General features: G+C 44.1%; 1 protein-coding gene across 2 annotated transcripts in view; it reads left to right on the forward strand.

Moving 5' to 3' along the window:
- The first annotated feature begins 4,366 nt into the window (after positions 1 to 4,366).
- LOC122611896 (rap guanine nucleotide exchange factor 4) overlaps positions 4,367 to 20,528 on the forward strand; it is a 38,081-nt gene continuing 21,919 nt past the window's right edge. Inside the window, exons 1-5 of one of the 2 annotated variants that reach the window (XM_043785282.1) lie at positions 4,367 to 4,488; positions 5,917 to 6,175; positions 6,249 to 6,394; positions 10,177 to 10,319; positions 10,387 to 10,481. In XM_043785282.1, the coding sequence (XP_043641217.1) occupies positions 6,360 to 6,394; positions 10,177 to 10,319; positions 10,387 to 10,481 (273 nt within the window). In that variant the 5' untranslated portion in view covers positions 4,367 to 4,488; positions 5,917 to 6,175; positions 6,249 to 6,359. Of the gene's footprint in view, positions 4,489 to 5,916; positions 6,176 to 6,248; positions 6,395 to 10,176; positions 10,320 to 10,386; positions 10,482 to 14,158; positions 14,454 to 20,528 lie in introns of those variants that run through there. The other variant, XM_043785285.1, reaches the window with a different exon arrangement.

The raw sequence follows: 20,528 nt of genomic DNA on the forward strand, positions 1-20,528 counted from the left end.
GTAAGAATGCATATGCCACAATGATACTCCATCTAAAACTATGAGCAGAACCAAGGATTAAAGAAATGATGGGACATAATGTTGAGCTTGCTTTAACGGAGTCCAATGAAATCGAAAATGAATCGAGATGTAATTTTAAAAACAGTTTTATACATAGAATCCTAGGATAAACTGCCTAGGCACTGGCGCATCGCTGTCAAAGGCAAAGACGATGGACGCAGAGGTGTGCTAGCTAAAAGGTAAACAAAATGTAAATTGGTTTCGGTTTTCCAATTCCGTTTCTTCTGTGCTGCGTGCTGGCCAATGCCGATGGAAGTGGCAGATGGTGCGCCGTTCAATGCACCCGATATGTACGCTTTCCCCCGTCGAAGAACCCATTAGGGCTTAAAGCCGAACGCCATTGAACTTGCCACTCCAAGGTGGCCAGCACAGGGGTGTGAGGTTAGGTGGGGCTATGCCCTATTAATGGCGTTTCGTTGCCGGCCGTTAATTAATCCAATTATGGGGCGATTAACGTCCCACTTGTACATCAAGTATCCGCCACGTGGTGCCGTCTGACAGCAAATAATAAAAACTTTAAGTACAGCAAGATGAAGGCGCTTCGATAGTCGTGCCCAAATCGATTAACAACACACAGCGGATGCGTTCTGGAACTCAATTGCTTCCGCCACCCGGAGACGCGGCCGAAATGCTGCCCCACATGCAAATGCCATTCAGCCAAGGGGCACGCATCATGCGGGTTTGCCGTGGCACTTCCAGTGTAGAGTTTAATCGGAAAACAATTGCATAAAATTATGTTCAGCAAGGCGAGAAATTAGTTTTTACTGGTACCAAACAGGCTGCAGTCGGAGGATGTTAGCTGGCAGATGACATCGCCAACTGGACCCCTGGCGAAGTGCTAGCTCCACTCCAAGGACCTCCTCCCCGTCTGTTTGCCCTGGCACTATTGTTGACCGACACGATGTCTTGATGTTCAAGAGACTTAATTATTAAAGCAGTTTCGGGCGGGCGACGACGACGACCCTTCTCCGATTTGGCCAGCTTCAGCTGGGGCTTTGGAGCTAGCTGCCTGCCGAATTGAATGCGTAATTATGAGCCATGAACCATGTCTGACTGAGCAACAGCTGCCAAAGCGACAGACTGGGAGGACGATGACGGCGGGGGCAATTTGCAGGGACGGGATTGCTGGCTGAAAGTTAATTTTAAGCACACATTTCACTAAGCTCATTAAGCACACAGTCCGCTCACTCCACCCGCATCCGCCAGTCCGCCTGTCCGCCCACAATTGCGCTCCGTAAATCGTGCGGATAATCAAGTTTTTGGTTGAATGCAAATGACAGAGACTCCATCGCGGCTATTAACTTTTGATTTGCGCGTATTTGTCGAATGGCAGCGGGTATTGACAGAAAATCTCTTGGCCACTAATTAAGTATTTGTATTGGGTTTCCTGTGGAAACTAACTTATTCAGCTAAATTTACCAGGATTATGCTGATAAGATGAAATTCAGTGATTGTGTTATAGCATAAACGTCCTTAAAGGTTAAACATATTAAATTGCAGATAAATATCCTGCACATCCGCGCCAATTACTGCTTTTAAGGCAATTAAAATGCTAAATACATAATATATATCCCCAAAGTGCAATGTGTTGAACCACTTAATACCATTCTCTGATTCTCAAGAACATTACTTAACACGCCTTCTTGAAAATCCCGACAGGTAGACATCAATATTCGCACAGAGCGAGTACAACAGCAACTTGAGTTGCGCCCAAATGTGGCTACACGTTGGTCCATTGGAGGGGTGGTGGGGATGTAGGGGATTCTGGTGAATCTATCAGACTACTGCGGCATATACGAGTGCCTTATTAGCCAGTGAAAACATGGAGGCAGTGGCCCTGGTGCTCCTGATTGCACGTGCGCTGGCGTTACCTCATTTATCAGCTAATCAAATTACATGGCCATAATACGCAAACATTTGCATGAAGGGGCACAGGAACACAAGACAGCTTTAATAGGCAATTTTCGTTAAACGCTGATTGAATAACCATTAATGCAACTAAAGACCAAGTGTAGCACACATGCGATACTAATGACATCAGCAAGTGGGTGGTGGGTGGTGGATGTGCAATCAGGTCGTAAACACGTTCCGACGGATCTGGTGACTGACTTTTGAAGCGACTGGGTGAGAATGGGGAGCCAAAGTCCAGGACAAGGACTTCAAAAGCGACTTCCTAACAGGTCGATCAATGTACATACAACAGCATTTTCCGCTAATGGGCCACAATCAAAGTGGCAGGAAGCGCCATTAGAACAGGTGCTACATGCGTTGATGATGAAAAGAAAATGCATTAGGTCCGGCCATGAAGGCCTTTAACGCCAGCCGTGCCCACCAGCGGAGTTTATTAATATCGCATTTATCATAATTACCGACGGGGCGTTGTGTTGTGTCTGGGGGAACAGGACGTATGGAGCAGGATTCATCCCCATGTGATGACATATTCAACAGGCAAAGCGGCCGTTAAATTCCTGGAATTCATTCCGCAATGGCGAGCCCGAAAAAATGTCTATGATGGTCCTGTCAACTTGGGGGAGGTTCATAAAAAATGCGACCTATGAAACCCCATGAGCAAAGAACTAAAAAACCCTCTGCCACACAGGGAAAACAGTCTACTAGTTCTATTACGTCAATTATATTTCTTAAGCAGAAAACTTTGATGAATGAGCTTTATAGCTTTATCGTTAATTATATGAAATTATAACATATTTAAAAAAAGCCTTCATCTAAGATTTCTAAATAGCTCCTCTATATTTAAGCACTTACTCTATATTACGGTAGAAACACCCCTCTGTATATAATGGAATACATATAAAATACTAGTCGACGATCCATCTTAACTATTTTTCGTTCTGTGCATTAAGTGCTAAAAGAAAAAGCCAAGAATTTATACGCGTTGTGGCAGCCTGTGGAGCTGGAACCGAAACTGGGAATGATTCATGCGGAAATAAAGGCACTCGAGAGTGTCGTAAATATTGTGGCGGCGACCACAGCAACAGCAGCCCCAGGAAAAGTAGAAAACAAATGAAAAGCTTTGCATTTTTGCACCTTTTCAGGAGCCCACACGACTGAATCGCCGTTGATTCATTCGCTGAATGTGACAAGCCGTCAGTGAATGTCCAAGTGACCAAAAGTCCGAGTGTCCACGCACCCGCTCCGTAAATTCTGTCCGTTGTTTCGTGTCCGCTGCTGGTGTGCATTATTTAATTGACATGTTGATTGTTTCGCATTGAGATTCCATTTTATGTGCAATTTCAGGCGAGTGTTTGGGGGAGTTCCGCCCGGGAGCAGTGGGTTTTCCGCCCGACGGCCAAGCGGACGGACAAGAGCCTGTTGAAGAGCTGGCGAATTGCGACGACTCACCAAAATTACGCTCAACAGTTTGTTCTGGAGCAGATACAATAGAAGAGCGAGCAGCAAATGTTGCTGAAACATTGACCTGAGAAAATATTTGAGTGAATAGAGTCAAAACACATTGAATTTAAAGCAGACTAGGCAAGCAATATTATTTGTAATACAATATATCAGGTTAGAACACCTTTTCATTTTTAAATCACAATACACAAGTTGAACTAAGCAGGAGAGATATTCATATAAATCGTATCAATCCCGGTTATTCATATAGCATTCTTTAGTATTGTATTGAAGTAGTATTTGAAAACTGACCAAATTAGGTAAATAAGAATTAGGAATCCGAAGGAAATTACTCATACACTAAATTTAAATTAAGTTATTTTGTATTCGTAATTATTTTGTTCTACTTTTTTATATTCTTAACCAACGCAAATAACCAAAGATCGTAGAAAAATGTTCATACACATTGCAATGGGATATTAACCGTTAATGTTGATAGCAAAAAATTAATGATTGGCACACCAACCCTTGCAAAAATATTTAATTCAGTGTAAAATGTAAAAAATTTTTGGCAATGTAAGCCAATGTAGTTAACTAATCCTACTAGATTCGGTTCTAAATTCTGTTTATTTCATGTGCCAGAACTATTTGTGTTTAGTGTGCCTACCCATTTAGCCCGTAGCCCACTGTGCTGAAGATTTGTCAAACTTGTTGCTAAAAAACCCGCCAAAATACGTGATTGGCGGAAAGAGGCGGGGGGGGGGACAAACAACAAGGCCAAAAGTACCGCACCGCAGCCGTCAACACTGCAGTCATCGGCAATGAGTAATTTCCAACTACCCACCACGACCCCCAATCTCCGCCGGGAAACCCACCCGCGAGGCGCAGGACAGGAGCGTGGTGAAGAGCGCCGCTCGGAAGTCGGAAAATGGAAGGCGGCCGAGCAGTTGCGACGCGACTACCAAATGAATCGGACGCGATAGCGCTTCAGCGGAGGTCAAGAACTGATATGTTTACCCAAGAACTGTATATACCAAGTGCTTGAAAGCCGTTAAAAAGTGTTTAGTTCAATTTTCGGTAAAGTCGGTTAAATTAGAGGTGTTCGTTGGATTTCGGTGATTTGCATTGGTTCAATAATAGAAAGTGCATTTTCCGTTTTTGCCAGAAAATAAGTGTTTTAAAATATCAAATTCTGCTTCAGATGCTCAGTTGTTCTGTTCTTCGTCTCGTGGCCCCATTTCTTGCATCTTCTGATCGTTTTCTCCACTGAAAGGATGCTTGAGCATTCGACTCATTATGATTCTTGGATCTATCAGCTATCAGCTAGCTAAATGGCTAAGTTTTTCGCCTAGAAACGACTGCAGTGGGAAGTTAAATCACATCTCTGGTAGTTCAAAGTTTTGCTTTCACTCGGCTGCTTAATTAAAACTAAGTTTGAAACCCTTAAGTGGAAATTAGATGAAACATCTGTTTCCTGGGCGATTTCAAAGCTTGTTTAATTCGATTCGTTAACGGGAACCTCCACTCCGGTACTAATTGCATTTGGCTGGCAGGATTGACAACACGTTCGAAAGTGGTCGCTTATCGAGTCGCCCACTCGGAATATCGCCAATATCAGTCTTATCACCCCGGGGCTTTTGTCGCCATTTACGTGGAGCCAGCTAGGGAGCGACACGTCAGAAAACGTGGCATAAATTCAGGCGCCTCCGCTGGCCAAGGTGGGGGATACTTAATTATTCATATGCGAGCTGATGGTCCTCCGCGGTGTCTTCCTTTTGAGCCGTTACCCTGCAGTCCCAATTCGCTGACGAAAGCCACTGCAATTCTGATGGGGTGCCATAAACTATGCTTTTCCCATTGACGCAGATCGAAAAACTCAGACGTTGTGCAGATACAGATATAGTGCAGCGAATGGGCAAACACGGAGTCCGGTAACGAATTCAGCACACAGGGGAATTCGCGGGGAGATCGTGCCTTCGCATGCCATACGATCTGGATTTGGGCATTCTACGAAATTAGTGTGCCTATAGACTGCGCATTAAGTATACGCCGTGTGTGGAGTAATCTATTGTTATCTGAAAATCTATTGTTAGATTAGTGCGCCGACAGTTTGTTGGTCCTCCCCCGCTCTTCTGCACCACAACACTCCCTCCGCCATCCGAGCAGGCATCAAAGCTTATTCATAACATTTGCTTTTGTTAGAGGACACAGATACCCACAAGTCCCGCATAAACATACACGCACACACACCCACTGATGCAGTGCGGCCTTCTGGGTAGCTGTCAGCAGTTGGGAAAACCCTTTTTGGCAAGTCCAACAATAGCAATCCACATTAGTTATGTAGCTGAAAAAATCTGAAAGAGGGAAACTTTTACATCTGCTGCTGGCATTTTATATAAATTATATTAGAGTCTGTTTTCCAACACCGACATCCCAAGGCTAGCTTACACTTACGACTACTGTGTAGTGAATTTGGACTCACATTCGCCCAATTTAACTTTGCAGCTGCTCGGAATCCTTGTCGCTAGCCAACGGGAGCTCAAACTGAAATCTATTTCCAAACTTTCGCTTAATCAACGAGTTACGTTCACTTAACCCTGGTTCCAACTCGAAAAGAGCTCGTTTAAACGCTCCCAAAAGCGGATTCCGAGTGCCACGCTGGGCCGTGCCATCTGGCATGTCGTATTCAAAGGGAATCGCAGATTGACGGCCACATCGCGGATTGAGGTGACTGCAAACTGAATGCGAGGGCCGCCATTACCAGGTATTTTGATTTCGCTTTTCTGGCCCGCAACACCAAATTCATTTGCACAACTTTGGACCCGCTCTGCTCAAAGTTGTGGCACCTATTTGGCTCGGTGTTTGTGGAATGTGCTGTTCATAACTTGTATCAATTGCTAAAGCGGTGAAAACTAATCGTGCAAAGGAAATTTAATTAAAAAGTCAACATGGCGATGGAATGGATAACTGCAATGGACAAACGGTGAGTTTAATTAGTGGTTCCAGATTTTTGGGTGAAGAAGAGCAACTTAATTCGATTTTTTGAATGAGCTGCATAATTAAGAAGCAGCGATTTTGAAAAAATCGTATTCTTTCTCGTATTCTGTGCCACTTCTTAAATTTTAGGGCATTTCCCAGTTGAGTGCACAAGCTGCTTTCCTCTGTTTTCCCGGAGTACACATTGATGTGCGTGTAAGTTGAACGAAAAGCTTGACGTGGAGTACAAACAAAACGAGAAGCGAAACATTTTAAAATGTTACCGTCATGCTCTACATTCATTTGTGAAGAAGCAACATCTGGGTGCCCCATCATCCTCCATCCTTGACGGCTGGCAAGTGGCCAATCCATCCCCATTGTGGACACGGCCTGCCACGAATTATCCGCTTTAATAAATCCCGATATAAATTCTCTGTGACTCAATGAGCCGCCTTCTGCACAGCAATAATTTCATAATACTTGATTTGGACAACGAAAACCGTAAAATAAAAGTTCGCAGCCAAACCTGGACGTTAAAGAGCAGTCAATAGTTAATTATGACTTTCATATCTTTCTTAATGAAAATAAAAATAATTGAATCACTCGCCATAATTCGTCATAAATAAACCAACTCAATTAATGACACTATTTTTAATATAAAGTAATTTTCCTTTTATTGTATGGAATACACTAGAAACGTGTTTTCCGTCGTGTAAAAATAATAATTTAACTGCTGTAAAGGTATAAAAATTATATCATTTATTCAGATAACTGAATAACTATCAGAAGTTAAGTTTATGGTGGCTGATGCTGGCTTTCTGTTAAATGCTCGGCAATTCAGAGGTTTTAATAACGATACCTGTTTATCAGTGTTTAGTCTTGTGAAAACATTATATTAATGGAATAAAACGTAATCGTCTTTTGATTTTTTGTATGACTAACTTTAAAGTTTCCATTAATTTTCTCTTTTTATTCTATTTCACAATATATCTCGTTGCCATAGTCAACATTGAACTTACGACCACTTGATGAAAATTTCTGGATTTCTTCTGGGGCATCACTCGGTGCCACCATTACCATTACCATTAGCCACGCCGACCCACCGACTGCTCAGTTGTGTGGCACACTCTATAATTGCAGAGTGGCCTTATATTTCATTGGTATTATCTGAATGGGGCGTGCCTCCGCCCCATACCGCAATATACCGCCTTATACCGTCCCGCGCCCACAGCATCAATCACAGGACAATCTCTTCAAATTTCACGCTCTGTCAACGCTTAAACGCTTCGCACAAGTGCGTGAGGGGTCAGGGGTCAGCGGGCGGGCACTCATGTGACTACGCGGCAACAAAAAAAGAAAAGGTCAACTGGCAAGGGCTTTAAGCTAACTGTTTGCCTTGTGCCGTGCAAATATTTGCAATTCGCTGCCTTTTGTTTGCCCCGCCCAAAGAGAGAGGGCCCAGTAGCGACAGGACTTTAGCGTGCAGTATGCAGATCCAGATTTTCTTTGCTCCTTATGGACCTAAAACAAGTGGCCTGCTACTGAAGTGGAGCCCGAACACAAAATAAACGATTTAATTTGGGCAGAATTAATGGCACAGCCACGAAGGGCGGCAAGTCACGATATTTCGGCTTATCAAGAGCGATCTGGGCTGAAGCGCACCTGTAAGACGAGGACGCGGGACGTCGGTGCATACCAACGAAGTATCCTTGGCAGACGGCACGGTTATCGCAGAACGTAGGGCGTGAAGTGGCAAAGCCAGCAGACAGCAATTGATATTGATGGCTTCCCCTTCCCGGCGAAGGAACAGCCGTCCTACTCACAAGTGGGGCCGCACATTTATCATACGCCACGTGTGCCGAAGCAGCTTTAATGTGTGCGAGGAGCAAATTTCCGCAACTTTAAGACTGACGAATCGCCGGCACGGCAATTACAAAATTCCGAAACGAAACTTTCGGGCGTGTGCCTAAAAACCGCAAAACCATTATAATAAACAACGAGCTGGCTGCCTAGGATGCTCATCAACGCGCTTCCGGCTCTTTGGACCACCCCTCGCCTACCTCTCCCCACAAAAGCACTTAGGACCTGACTGTTTGGTTAACGACAAGCGCAGAAACGGTTGGTGGCCCCCTTGCCGCTCCTACTGGTGAATGAATTATGCATGAGCCGGCAAAACAGCTCACCTCTAGCAGCCAGATGAAAGTTGTTCGCAGGCTGCGCCCAAAAGTAGACGCCTCGCTGCAAAAGTAGCCCTCAATGCAGATGATGCCCGGCCGGGGCAAACGTAGGTTCTATTTCTGACTGCAAGGAGCCTTTGTCTGCCCAGGTCAGCCCTTCCTTCAGACGCACCCGCTCTTTCTGAATTTTATGGAATTTTTAATTAGGCGGAAGTTGGGTGGGGCTTTCAATGGCGGTACTGGGGGATTTATGGTGGGCGGGAGCTCGCCTGAAAATGTTCTAAAACTTTTGGAAACATGCCGCACGGCAGCAAGGAGCAATTTGTTGTCTGTCAGACATGTAAAAAGATAATATTATAATTTTCCGGAAGTATATTTTGCTATGGGGAAAAGCGGGAAATACCTTTATATTTTTTTAAGCGAAATACTATAAAAATTATTTAAAATTAACTTAGTTTTACTTCTTGAATTTGAGAAATGCTTATTTGATATGACGGCTAACTTTTCCTAAATGCAATTAGTTGACGCTTCACTCTCATTGCTTCATCTTTTCTCTCCCTTTATTCTCATTATTCGGGGTGGACTTCCGTTTTCTGCATATTCTGGCCCGGAAACTCTTATACTTATTTATTCATTTTTCAATTGACTTGTACACAGACAGACAAAAAATATAATTTGCATACCTAATGCGTGCACAATCCCAGCACAAATGACACTGGAATTTTTAATTTCAGTTCATTGTTGAACTAATACTTTGCGCTACCATTTCTCCTTATTTTTATTCAGTTTATGACCTTGTCCGAAGTTAAAAATAGAATAATCCAAGTGAAGTGCTTTTCATAGAGTCAGTAAATTATAAATGCAAAATACTTGTTATTCCGCTTTTTTGGGTTTCGTTTTTCTTCATCGCACTCTATTGTTCGGTTGTTTTAAGTTCATAATGGAATCATTTCTCAGAGTCCTTTACATGTATTTATTTTTTGTTTTCGCCATTTCATAAGAGCATTTTAAGTTTTTTAACAAAGGTCCCTTTTCCCAATTTGTTCTTCGTTGTTTAAAGTAGGTAAATAGTAATACTTGCATATTAAAGGTCGAAATGTAAACATGAATGCAATACAAATTTGTACGTACATACGTATTCTGAGCAAAATTAGAAAGGACACTGCGGCCTAGAGAACCGACAATTAGCTACTAGGTCAGAGTCAGATATCCGATATAAAAAAACTTAAGACAGCTATATTTGAGTGTCTCGACTATTTGATACCTAGCTGATTGCCCAGCAAAAGAAGTGCGAGCGAGGTGATGATATTGCAGAGCGACTATTTTCGGGATTGTAAGAAAGGAAATGATCAGATCTAGACAATTTGTGGCGCGATAAGCAAACAAACATCATATTCCAGGTCTAATAACATTAGACAATGTTCCTTTTTTAAGGGTGAGCGCGGCTTTTATAGTTCCCGAGATGGGACCTGCCACGTAGCATTCAACGAATCTAATATACCACTTGGCTAAAAAAGCCATCACATATGATCTACAATTCCAATTGCATATATGTATATATAAATATTTAATAATTACAATAAGGTCTAACCATTTTTAAACAAATTTTTAGTCCTTGCGACCGAAACCTGCGTGATGTGGAGCTAATTTCGTGCCGCTTGCGTCGCGTGGAGCCCCTCTGTCGCCTTCCGGGATCTGCGCTCCAGCAGTTGGCCATGTGCGGATTCTATGAGGACTTGGAGAAGGGAGTGACTCGTGAGTGCTAGATTGCGGGGATTAAATATGCCACGGAGATAGCTAACCCACACTTCTCCTCCCGCAGTTTTTCGCGCCGGAGAGCAGGGACGCTTCTGGTATGCAGTGCTCGGCGGATCGCTGGAGGTGCGATACCATGCCCATGCCGATGGCGATGGCAAGGTAAGTCCTTACTTACACCAGTCAGGAGACGAGGCACCGGAGCACAGCACATCCCGTGCGCGGAGTGCGACACAATGCTGAGCAATATAATTGATAGTGATTACTCGGCGTACCCGCCGTGTTGCATATCCGATCCGCCGTGCATGCTCAATATTCCGGGATTTGGGCCTGGGGGAGGAGGCCTCGAATGGGGGCGAGCCTGGCTGCGGTCTGAGCCCCTCCTCATCCGTGGACGTGAGCAGCAGGAAAAGGAACTGCTGACAACGGAGAAAGGACGTGTATCCGCTCCCATCTCTTCCCCCCAGCGAATTATATCGGTTTGTGGCATTCCATTTTTTTCCGATTCGCTGTTGCCCTTCTTCTGGCTTTGTGCTTGCCACAGCAACATTAATTTCAGCCAGGATATTGGCCAGCAGTTTTTTCCAGCCCAGTGTTCTGAATGCACGAGTACATGTGTACACTGTACTACATGCATATGGAGCCGCCACATCCATCTGTTTTTCGCCACGGCCGAGTTCTTTTGGATGGGCCGGTTCAGGGAGGTGTCTGCTAATTGAAATGGTCCGAATTGGGAACTGGAACCGAATAGTGGGGAAGGGGTTGCGTTTCAGTGTGGAGCTTCTCGGGTGCCACCCATGCACGAGTGGCTGCAATGGAAATTCGAGTATTTATGGTAAAGTGGGGCACGACAGTGGCAGCATGCCTGACCTCAGCTTACTAATATGGTGGCTGTGGCCTGACGAGTGTGTGGCAGTGAAAATTGCAGTGCCGGTACTGGTCCGCTGGCAAGTGGTCCAAGTGCGGTCAGAGTGCCTTGCAATCCTTTTCAGTATCGCCAGCAAAGGGTTAATGCAAGTGATCTAATAATGAGGAAAATCCCTTGAACCGTCGCAATTCTCTGCATCGCTTTTACATACGTAACGATTACGGCATTTTTGATAAAATTAAGTCGTAACTACAAATCGTAACTTAATTTTGGTTCGAAGTCTTGTAAGGCGGTGAAGAACAAATTTTTTGAATACAATGGTCTCTTTCTGGAATTCCTTTTCTAAACCTATGTCAATATATCGCCAAACAGAAGTTAATTTTTCACAAATCGCGTTTCCACAATTATGTATGCTTATATATTATATATTATTTGTTGCCATCATCTGTATCAATATCGGTTTCTGTTGAAGCTGCCCGAATGTAACTAGTATAGGATTTGGAGAGGTGGTAGCTGTTTCAAAATGCATTCATTTTATTATGTATAAGCTATAAAGTTACTTTTTGTTCTTTTTATTTTAATACATTTGAAAGCATGGATGTGAATCCTAAAAAAAATTTTATCAGCAATCAACTTTTATCGATTCCCCACATAAAATAACTTTTCTTTCACTGCGCTGCCTCAAAGCGAATCGTTCCTGTTAACATCTTTGCTGACCCGAATTTCCTGCTGCCTTTTATTTGCGTTTGTATAATTTTTCCGGCTGATTGGCTTTGGGAAAAGCCGGAATGGATTCGCCCGTGGGCAACCCCCGCAATTATACCATAATACATTATTCATGCGAATTCACGGTGTTTTGGGCCTATGAAACTGTTTTTGACACTTCGTTTGCAGGCGAGTGTTATGAAATTTGGCGAATGAACGTGGCGTGCGACACGCACAGCCCAATTTCCAGAGCCGGATAGATACATACATAGGTGTCTGCTTAGTGATGGGAGTAAGTTCCCCAAAACAAAGAAGGGGCCTATCAATAGACCCACAATTAATAAAAAATAGAAGTGCCGCTTCTGAAAGAGACTCTGGAGTGCCGGAAATTTATGTGAGAATGTAAGACTATTAGTCTAGTGAGAATGTAAGGCTATTTGGTGGAAGTTCCGCTTTTTCTTGCTTTTTGGATTTTCCCTTTGGCCCCGGTTCTCTAGGCTCCCCTGACAAAACCACGCTCACGTGATGAAGCCAATTAGGGACTAATGCAATGCGAGCGGGCGGCCTTAGGCAGCCAAAAGAGCTGAAGCAGATACAAATTGCAAGTAATTCATAAATGTCTTGGGAGAGAGAAAACAAACGCCCAAAGTCAAGTGTGGGCGTACGGTGGTACGCAGATCACAGTTATAAATTAATTAATGTTGTATTGGAATGGAATATGCATTCGGGATACCGACCCCAACCACTCATTCGACCTTGCATGTGGCGAGGTATCTGCAAGATACAGAGCAATGGCTCGCACTTGCGCTCGTCTAGCTCGACTTCTTGTCTCCTGACCCGCCGACATAAACGCGATTAATCTTTGTTGTGTGTCGACGGAGCCACCGCGCCAGCAAACATTGCCGGATCCAATTAAAATGATTATATAATTAGAGCCGGAACGCCCGAGCAGGCCATCCCTACCAGAAAGGCCATCAAACTAATGAAAATGCTTTGGAAACTGAAACTTTGCCCACCTGTAATTATGTATCATTAGGTGCAGGTGAACGGGGCTTCCTCTTTTAGGGCCACGGCAACCCTGGTAACTCAGCAGCATCGATATTCAAGTTCAGTCAATTCCTAGGTGTTGGATCTGTGCGACCCACGCTCGGAGAAAGCAACTCCATAAATAATTGGATGAGCAGTGAAAACTCTCGGCGTAAATAGAGCACACACACTCTTTTGTGGGGCACAATAGCCTCAAACCTCAAGCCACAAAATATTTGATTTGAAAGAGCCATTTCCGCCAAGACACCTCAAAGCGGAAGCATTCGGGCTTTGGTCTAGAGCCGCCTGCTAGAATACGCAAATACAAATTGCAGATACTCTCGACCCTCATTCGAGGGCTTGTGGCCCCGTTCGGCAAAGCGTTTAATTAGCCAAAAAATCCAAAATCTTGTCCAATTTCGATGGGAGCCATTTGCATACGAATGAATCAAGAATTAGCTAGAATCAGTTAAAGCTAATTAATGTTACTGTTAAATCCAATCATTTTGCAGACTAAACAGATTCGCACAGACAGCTGGCAGTTGGGGCTCGGGGAAATGGCTGTCGGATTTCAGAATTTCAGACTTACTATAAACCAAGATCCTTGTCTAGCGCGAGTTAAACTTGAAGACACCGCACCGAGTCGGATGCAGATAAACGAACGCGGCTGCCGCTTGAGACGACAAATTGTAGCACTTCATTGAACTCAACGACACCCGTCGCGCATCTGACCCATCGAGATCACGAGATCGGCCGATCCGTCCCATTCCATCTTCCCATCTGAATTTCGGGAAGTGTAAATATAAACATACAGAGGGGACGCCGAGGCAGATCTGTGCTCTGGTTGTGTTTACCTCGCTGTCAAACAAGTTGGCTACGCCGGCAGCGAAGTTGCCCACATATGTGGATATGTGCGCTGGTGCGCGACCAGCGGAACGTATCTTTCGGATACTTTAGCGCTGCCGCAGAAATTAATACGTGCCGAGCTCTCCAGCAGCGCACAACTCGATCGCTGGCCCAGAGGTTCATTTCGGATCGGTTCGGCTCGGCTCGGTTTGAATCTCTACCTCTATTTACACCTCTGCATCACCTCCATTGGAGCCCATCCGTATCTGTTTCCCTGTACGATTCGAGTATCTTCAAGTTGGCCATGCTGCAGAAAGTGCGTGGGCTGAGCTGAAAGATTCGCGCGCGGGCGTTCGCGAAGTCGAAGTAAACCAGTTAAATCACAGTGCTTGGCTATTGGCCAAAAATGTAATCGACACGACAACGGAGTGTAAACAGGCCCGTTCCCAGTGCAGTTTTGAAATTGTTTATGCAATGCAATTGTGTTAAAAATTTATTACCTTCAAAGCGAAACAAAGCAAGGTAACCGAAAACACATTTCTTGCCATTCTGGTGATTCAACAGCTGCAGTGTGTGTAAACAAATAAAGTGAGAAACAAAGCCGCAATATGGAGGAACGTAATTCAAGTTGATTTCATTCATTAAATCTGCTGGAAGGTTGCAGCGAAGAGAGCAGCGATTATTTTCTGGTGCGTATCTGTATTTGCATTGGACCCATATATAGGGTTCTTATCGCCCCCTTATCTGGAAAGAACTGTTTTCGAAGACAGTTGGGTGAACATGAGACCAGAATGGGCCTATTGTTATATGGGTATATGTGTATTAGCACCACGAGAACATTTAAGTTGAGCTGAGCAATGTGAGTGGGCACACACAGCACTTCCGGAAAGATGAGTAATGGGTTCTCGGGTTCCAAATCAGAGCCGACTGTTAACATAGCTCCTCTCGGTCCATTTCGCCCATAATCTACATATATGCACAGGTTCGAAAATCGCATACATCATCGGCCAATAAATGCGATTTGCATAATTGATTAAAATTATTGGCAAGCTGGTGGACAGGCGGGCCGTCGGCGGCCAACAGGTGGACCACTTTGACGGCTCGTCCAAATAACAAATACAAGCACAAAAGGCAGAGTAGATCGCAGTTGAATAGCCATCGAGATGATTGATGGTGCTCCAGGTTAGCCAAGAGCCAATAAAATGCATAAATGAGTGCTCAAGGAGGGGAGCTCGACTATAACAAATGCTGACGAAGATGAAAGATTGATAATGCCCGGGGAGGGAAACACCTCTGCAGATGAAGACATGGCCCACTGTCGATGAGCATTGTGTACATACTATATAGAGATTTATGTCTACCGGGGCACTTCTTACAGAGAATTGCTGCAACCTAATTGAGCCTGAAATAGAAAGTGGAGGTACAACCTTGCCAAAGGTCAAAGATCATCCGCATGCACATGCGAGTATTCCCCCACCGACAACCCCTTCAGTCCGGTATCCGCCCACCTCATCGCGTCGTGAGATACAAATACTGCTCGTGTTTTATACTCTTTATGGATCAATAAGTTCGGCCTGCCTGCCACGGAGCATCAGAGCCACAGGGAAACTCCTTCCCCCGAGATCAAGGTGCTTTTAATAATCTTAATAGCTTGGGCGGAGGACCGAGTTCGAGTGGGCGGCTAAAAGCAGTTTTACCGGGCCTTAAACAAATGTTTATACGTGCATGCATGTAAGGGGGTGAGCGCATGATGATATTAATCAGGATAAAAGTAGTTTCATAATATTTATTTATTTATAAAAGCAGCCAATCAAATGGGGCACTTTCAGCTCGTGGCCATTATCCATCACTCCTTGCTCGCTAAAAAGTTTGCATTAGCATGGAAAAAGTTCGTAATTAAATAAGTTTACAATGGGAAATTAGCCGAAAAATTCAATAAATTCATTTTTATTGCACGAGTTTTTCCATTAGCAACTCTGGAGTATTTTAATGAGCTCACACGCTTCAGCGGAATAAGGAGATTTGTAATCGCTATCTCTCGCCATTGCTTCTTTAGATAAGCTCGTACAACGATTCGCAGAAGGCCAATGTTCGATTCGATAAATATTCACAAATTATGCAAATAATCTGCTGATAAGGTGCCAAGGGATACACATCCCCTCACCGTCGCGTACATAACGAAAATCAAATATGAAAGACAAACAAATTACTGCCAAACGAAAGGGAGATCTTCAGCGGAGGGACGTGCTTCTCATAAATTCATTCGCGTTGAAAAATTCGAATATGAGAAATATGAAATAAGTTTCCCGACTATTTGATACCCCTTACTCAGCTAGTCGAAGTGCGAGGGAGAAATGTCAGCACTGACAGTTTTTGGGCGTTACAATGGGCGTGGCAAAAATATTTTTGGCAAATGGAGAGAAATTTACAAGACTAAGAAAATGTGTAAAAAAATATCACAACATTGTTCAAAAGTGTGGGCGGGGCAGTTTTGGGCGGCTTGTGGGCGTTAGGGTGGGCGTGGCAAAAAGTTTTTCCGCAGATCGATAGAAATTTACAATATTAAAAATATCTAAACATTTTTCTAAAGTGTTTCGGCTAGAGTGGTCGTGGCATCATAGGTCAACAAATATGCGCTGCGTCTATGTCACTGGAGTCTGCATGCTGAGTCTCAACTTTCTAGCTTTACAGTTCCTGATATCTCGACGTTCATACGGACGGACAGACGCACGGTCAAACAGACGGACGGACAGACGGACATGGCCAGATCGACTCGGCTATTGATCCTGATCATGAATATATAATATATATTATATATTATATATACTTTATATGGTCGGAAACGCTTCCTTCTGCCTGTTACATACTTTTCAACGAATCTAGTATACCCTTTTACTCTACGAAAAACTGGTGTAGATGTTATTGACCGTTTGATTTCAATTTTATGAATATTTCTTATATGCATAATTCTTCTATTTGTCACTAAGGAATTGGAATTGATAGAATTATCAACAATACAATATTCAAACGAATAAACACTAAAAGAAATTTAAAGGGTACACAAATTTTAGTGTAAAAACCAAACTTGAATTTTATTTTATATTCATAACATAATCCTTTTGTAACAAGCTTTATCGGGAAATATGGTATAGGTATAGATAGGGTAAACACAGGGTATAGAAAGGTTCGTCTAAAAGTGCTCATGTACTTCCACGTTTTTAGAATTTACTCATGCAGAATTCCAATATTTTTAGCGTTGGAAGCCTATAAACAGCCGAAGCACCGAAACCAACTAAAACAGCTAAAATAAGTAAGAAAACGCCTTTGCTGTTGCCGCTTGCCATGGCAATAAGCTTAATGGCAGCATTTGATGTCGATTACCATAAATAATATGTTGGGAACAAGATAAAGCTCGCAACACACGACTCCACAGGCAAAGGCGTCGAATTAGCCGACGCAAAAATGTCAGAACGGGGCAGCCACAGAAAAAGGCCTTGCCACAGACTCTTGAAATCGCAGACGGATTGAGAATAGCTCCCAACTTTTTGCTTATCACGGAGGAAATTAGGATGCGAATTTTCCCTGGTCTACTTGGAATTTCTCTTTTAGACGCATAAACTTTTTGCAGCGAGCAAAATCAATATTGGCACAATGAGAATTTTCAATTTGATTGTTTGGGGCTGCAAATCGACTCCCATCGTTGTTCTGTTGCCTTTTCGCTTTCCACTTTCACTTTTTATCAACAAATCCGGCTGAGTTCAGATTCGCGTGCTGAAGTGAGTTAAACAATATTCTTATCGACCTTTCCCCCATTCTGCCAGCAATGGGAAAAGTTAGCTCGCGTTGCGTTTTGCCCAATTTACATTTGAGTGGCTAAAAGCGTGGGACTCTGGGATTGTGGCTTAAAGCCGAATTGCCAGCAAAAACCAAGCAAGCCAACCAACCAACCACTTCATTAGTGACAACTTGAAAGGGTTTTTATTCACAATCATACACATTTCTTATTCGGTGGCATGCCCAAAAAGAGCAATCGCGATATGCTGTTGTCATCGTGGAAATCTAGTTGAATTTATTTGTGCTGCTGGCTGGGGCCAAAACTAGATTTGCCAAATCGGGAAGCATAGAGCATTAATTTCCTTTTGAAAACATACTTTGTTTTCCATTGAGAGTAAATTTAATTTGATGCGTGCATGCGACTCCATTTGAATAATTGATTCCTGAGACGGTTTATTTAATCCATTTAAATTCTGCTACCTGCGCCATTAAGACTACACGCCTCGCTTTCGGCCAAATCTTTTGGATGCACAATTGGTCATATGGGCATCGATTTTCCTTCTGCCTTCGAGCCATGTGCTCCACTCTCCAAATGTCCGGACCGCATCATGTTTATGTGCTGTGCGTCCAATAAAATTCGTGCTAACTCCGCTTCGCCCACGATCTGGAATGCGAGTCCGCATTCGGCGTATCCGCCTCCGCCTAGACCAGCAGCATAATGAATAAGTATAATGCTGATGTTTTCCGGCCCCTTTCTCGCTGCGTTCACCACCCGACGTCCTGCCACGCCCCGCCCCACGCCAGATCTTTCTTTTACTGCCGGCCCTAATATTTCATTACAAATGGCTTTGTCATTTATATGCCCAAAGTTCTGTCCTGCACCTCTTCTAAATTCACGGCACAAAGGCAATTTTGGTTTAAAGTGCGTATACGCCACGTGCTGCCATCTGGGCACATAAAACATATTCTCGGTGCTCCAAGCGAGCGTTTTATTGCCCCCCGTAAAAGCGGATCTGGGTGGCAGCTACTGCCAGACTGCTCTAGTTGCAACGGCATAAGTCAACAATTTGCAACTTGGCCGGTGTTCGAGCGACAATCTGTGTCATCTCGCCTGATGGACAGATCCATCGGGCTCTCTCTTTTAACACATTGACCCAGCACTTGTCACTACATCACAGCCGGTCACCTTTTTATGGCTTCCGCCGAAGACAGTGAAGCTGCGATGAAACAAAGCCCACGGCACACAATCAGCACCGAATCAATACAGAGCAGCAGCTGCCACACATGCCACACAATCACAATAGCAATCGCAATCACAATCACGGCTCGGATATGTCATCCCAGAAATTCAATCAGCCATCATCCCGCTGCTCCAAGAGTCTGGTTGTGATTGAAAAATCCCGCAGGAGAAATGCGCCATTGTCATCCTGCGACAAAGTGGAATCTTGCTAATTATTGCCGCTGCCTAGGGGAGTATTTAACTGGAGTGGGTTCTGTTTCACTCGAATGCGCACTCAGAAAGCTTAAAGCCTAGTAAAAATTATGAAGATGGTTTTTGTGCTGATTATGCTGCAAGAGATTGGGTTCTGCAGAGGCGTGTGTTTCTGTATTGACGTAGGGAAATCCCCCACCTGCGCCTCTTCGTTTCGGCTTCTCCTGTGATTTACATGATACGCAGACGCGACATTACTGTTGTCACCCCACAGGAAATGCCGAATCCCATGCTCCGCTCACGATTTGTTTAGATTGCCCCACTTCCAGACACAAATAAAACTAATTTATTCAAGACGCTCGCTCATGCTGTACCCAGCCTTTAGGGGATTGGGATTGGGGTTGGGGTTGGGGTTGGGACTGGGACTGGGACTCGAGTTCCCCGTCTCTCGCATGCATTTGCAATCGAAAGAGCTGTGTCTTCGGGGCGCAACACATCTGCAGAGCTAACAATTAGGCGACTGTTTACAAAAAGTCCGCGAGATGCAGACGAGATTCAGCCGAGATGCATCTGCAATTAGCCAAGCCGTCTCCTCGGAGACAACAATCCGCCAGAGACTACGGCAGTCAGATGTCGACTTAGAGGGCCCTCGAGCGCGTTCTTCATTCTTCAAGAATCTGCATTGTGTGCCGTCGGCGTGGGGTTTCCTTTGTGTGCTCAGCTGGCTTCTTGCGCCCCTCTCGGCTCTTTGCAGCATTTAGATTTGCATTTTTATTTAGCGCATAAGTACAAGCTAAGGGCAAGCTACTTTTTGCCTTCCTTTCTTATCGTTGGGCGAATCATTATGACAAGAACGCCGCGTATTGCGTTACTTTTGTTTCCCACCTTAATGTGGATTTGTATAGAACACCCTGACCCATGTGGGCCGAGACTGGGCACGTCAAGGTCGGGCCGTTGGACTTGATTTGGATCGGCAGAAGGACTCGAATCGATTCGTTGTCACGTATTTTCGCCTCTTGCAGCCCAGGCTCCCAGGTCATAGTGGGACATACTTAAAAGTGTTGCGCCTCTAAGCCACAGAAACACGCACAGCTCAAGACAAAGGCAGCCAAGGACACTTCCAGACAAGGATTCTGTCTCGCCCTAGGGCTGTTCCAATAATTCGAGCAACTTGTGATAAGTAAGGCACAAGGTCAATATTGCCTTGGCCCCTCGAATTGGATAAAATTAGTCAACCATAATCGCTTAGTGTTCCCGCGTTCGTAACCGACAATCTAAGGGGATTCCCCACAAATGTGGGGATGTGCACAAATGCACATCGTAATCGGCTTATACCCTTTCAGAACCCGACTCGGGGAACGACTAAACGGGGCGTTAAGCACACACAATTATGGGACCGGGGTAATTTGGATAAGCTACCATTATAAAAATGTAATTTAATTAACTTTTGGCCTTTATCAGCCCTTAAACACAGAGATCAGTGTCAACTACCTCCTTTTGTAAGCGCAAAGCTTACCTTCTTTTATCTCAAAACTAGGGTAAGCAAAAGATGGGGAAC

This window comes from Drosophila teissieri, chromosome 2L, assembly GCF_016746235.2.
Source record: "Drosophila teissieri strain GT53w chromosome 2L, Prin_Dtei_1.1, whole genome shotgun sequence".
NCBI classification, from domain to species: Eukaryota; Metazoa; Arthropoda; class Insecta; order Diptera; family Drosophilidae; genus Drosophila; species Drosophila teissieri.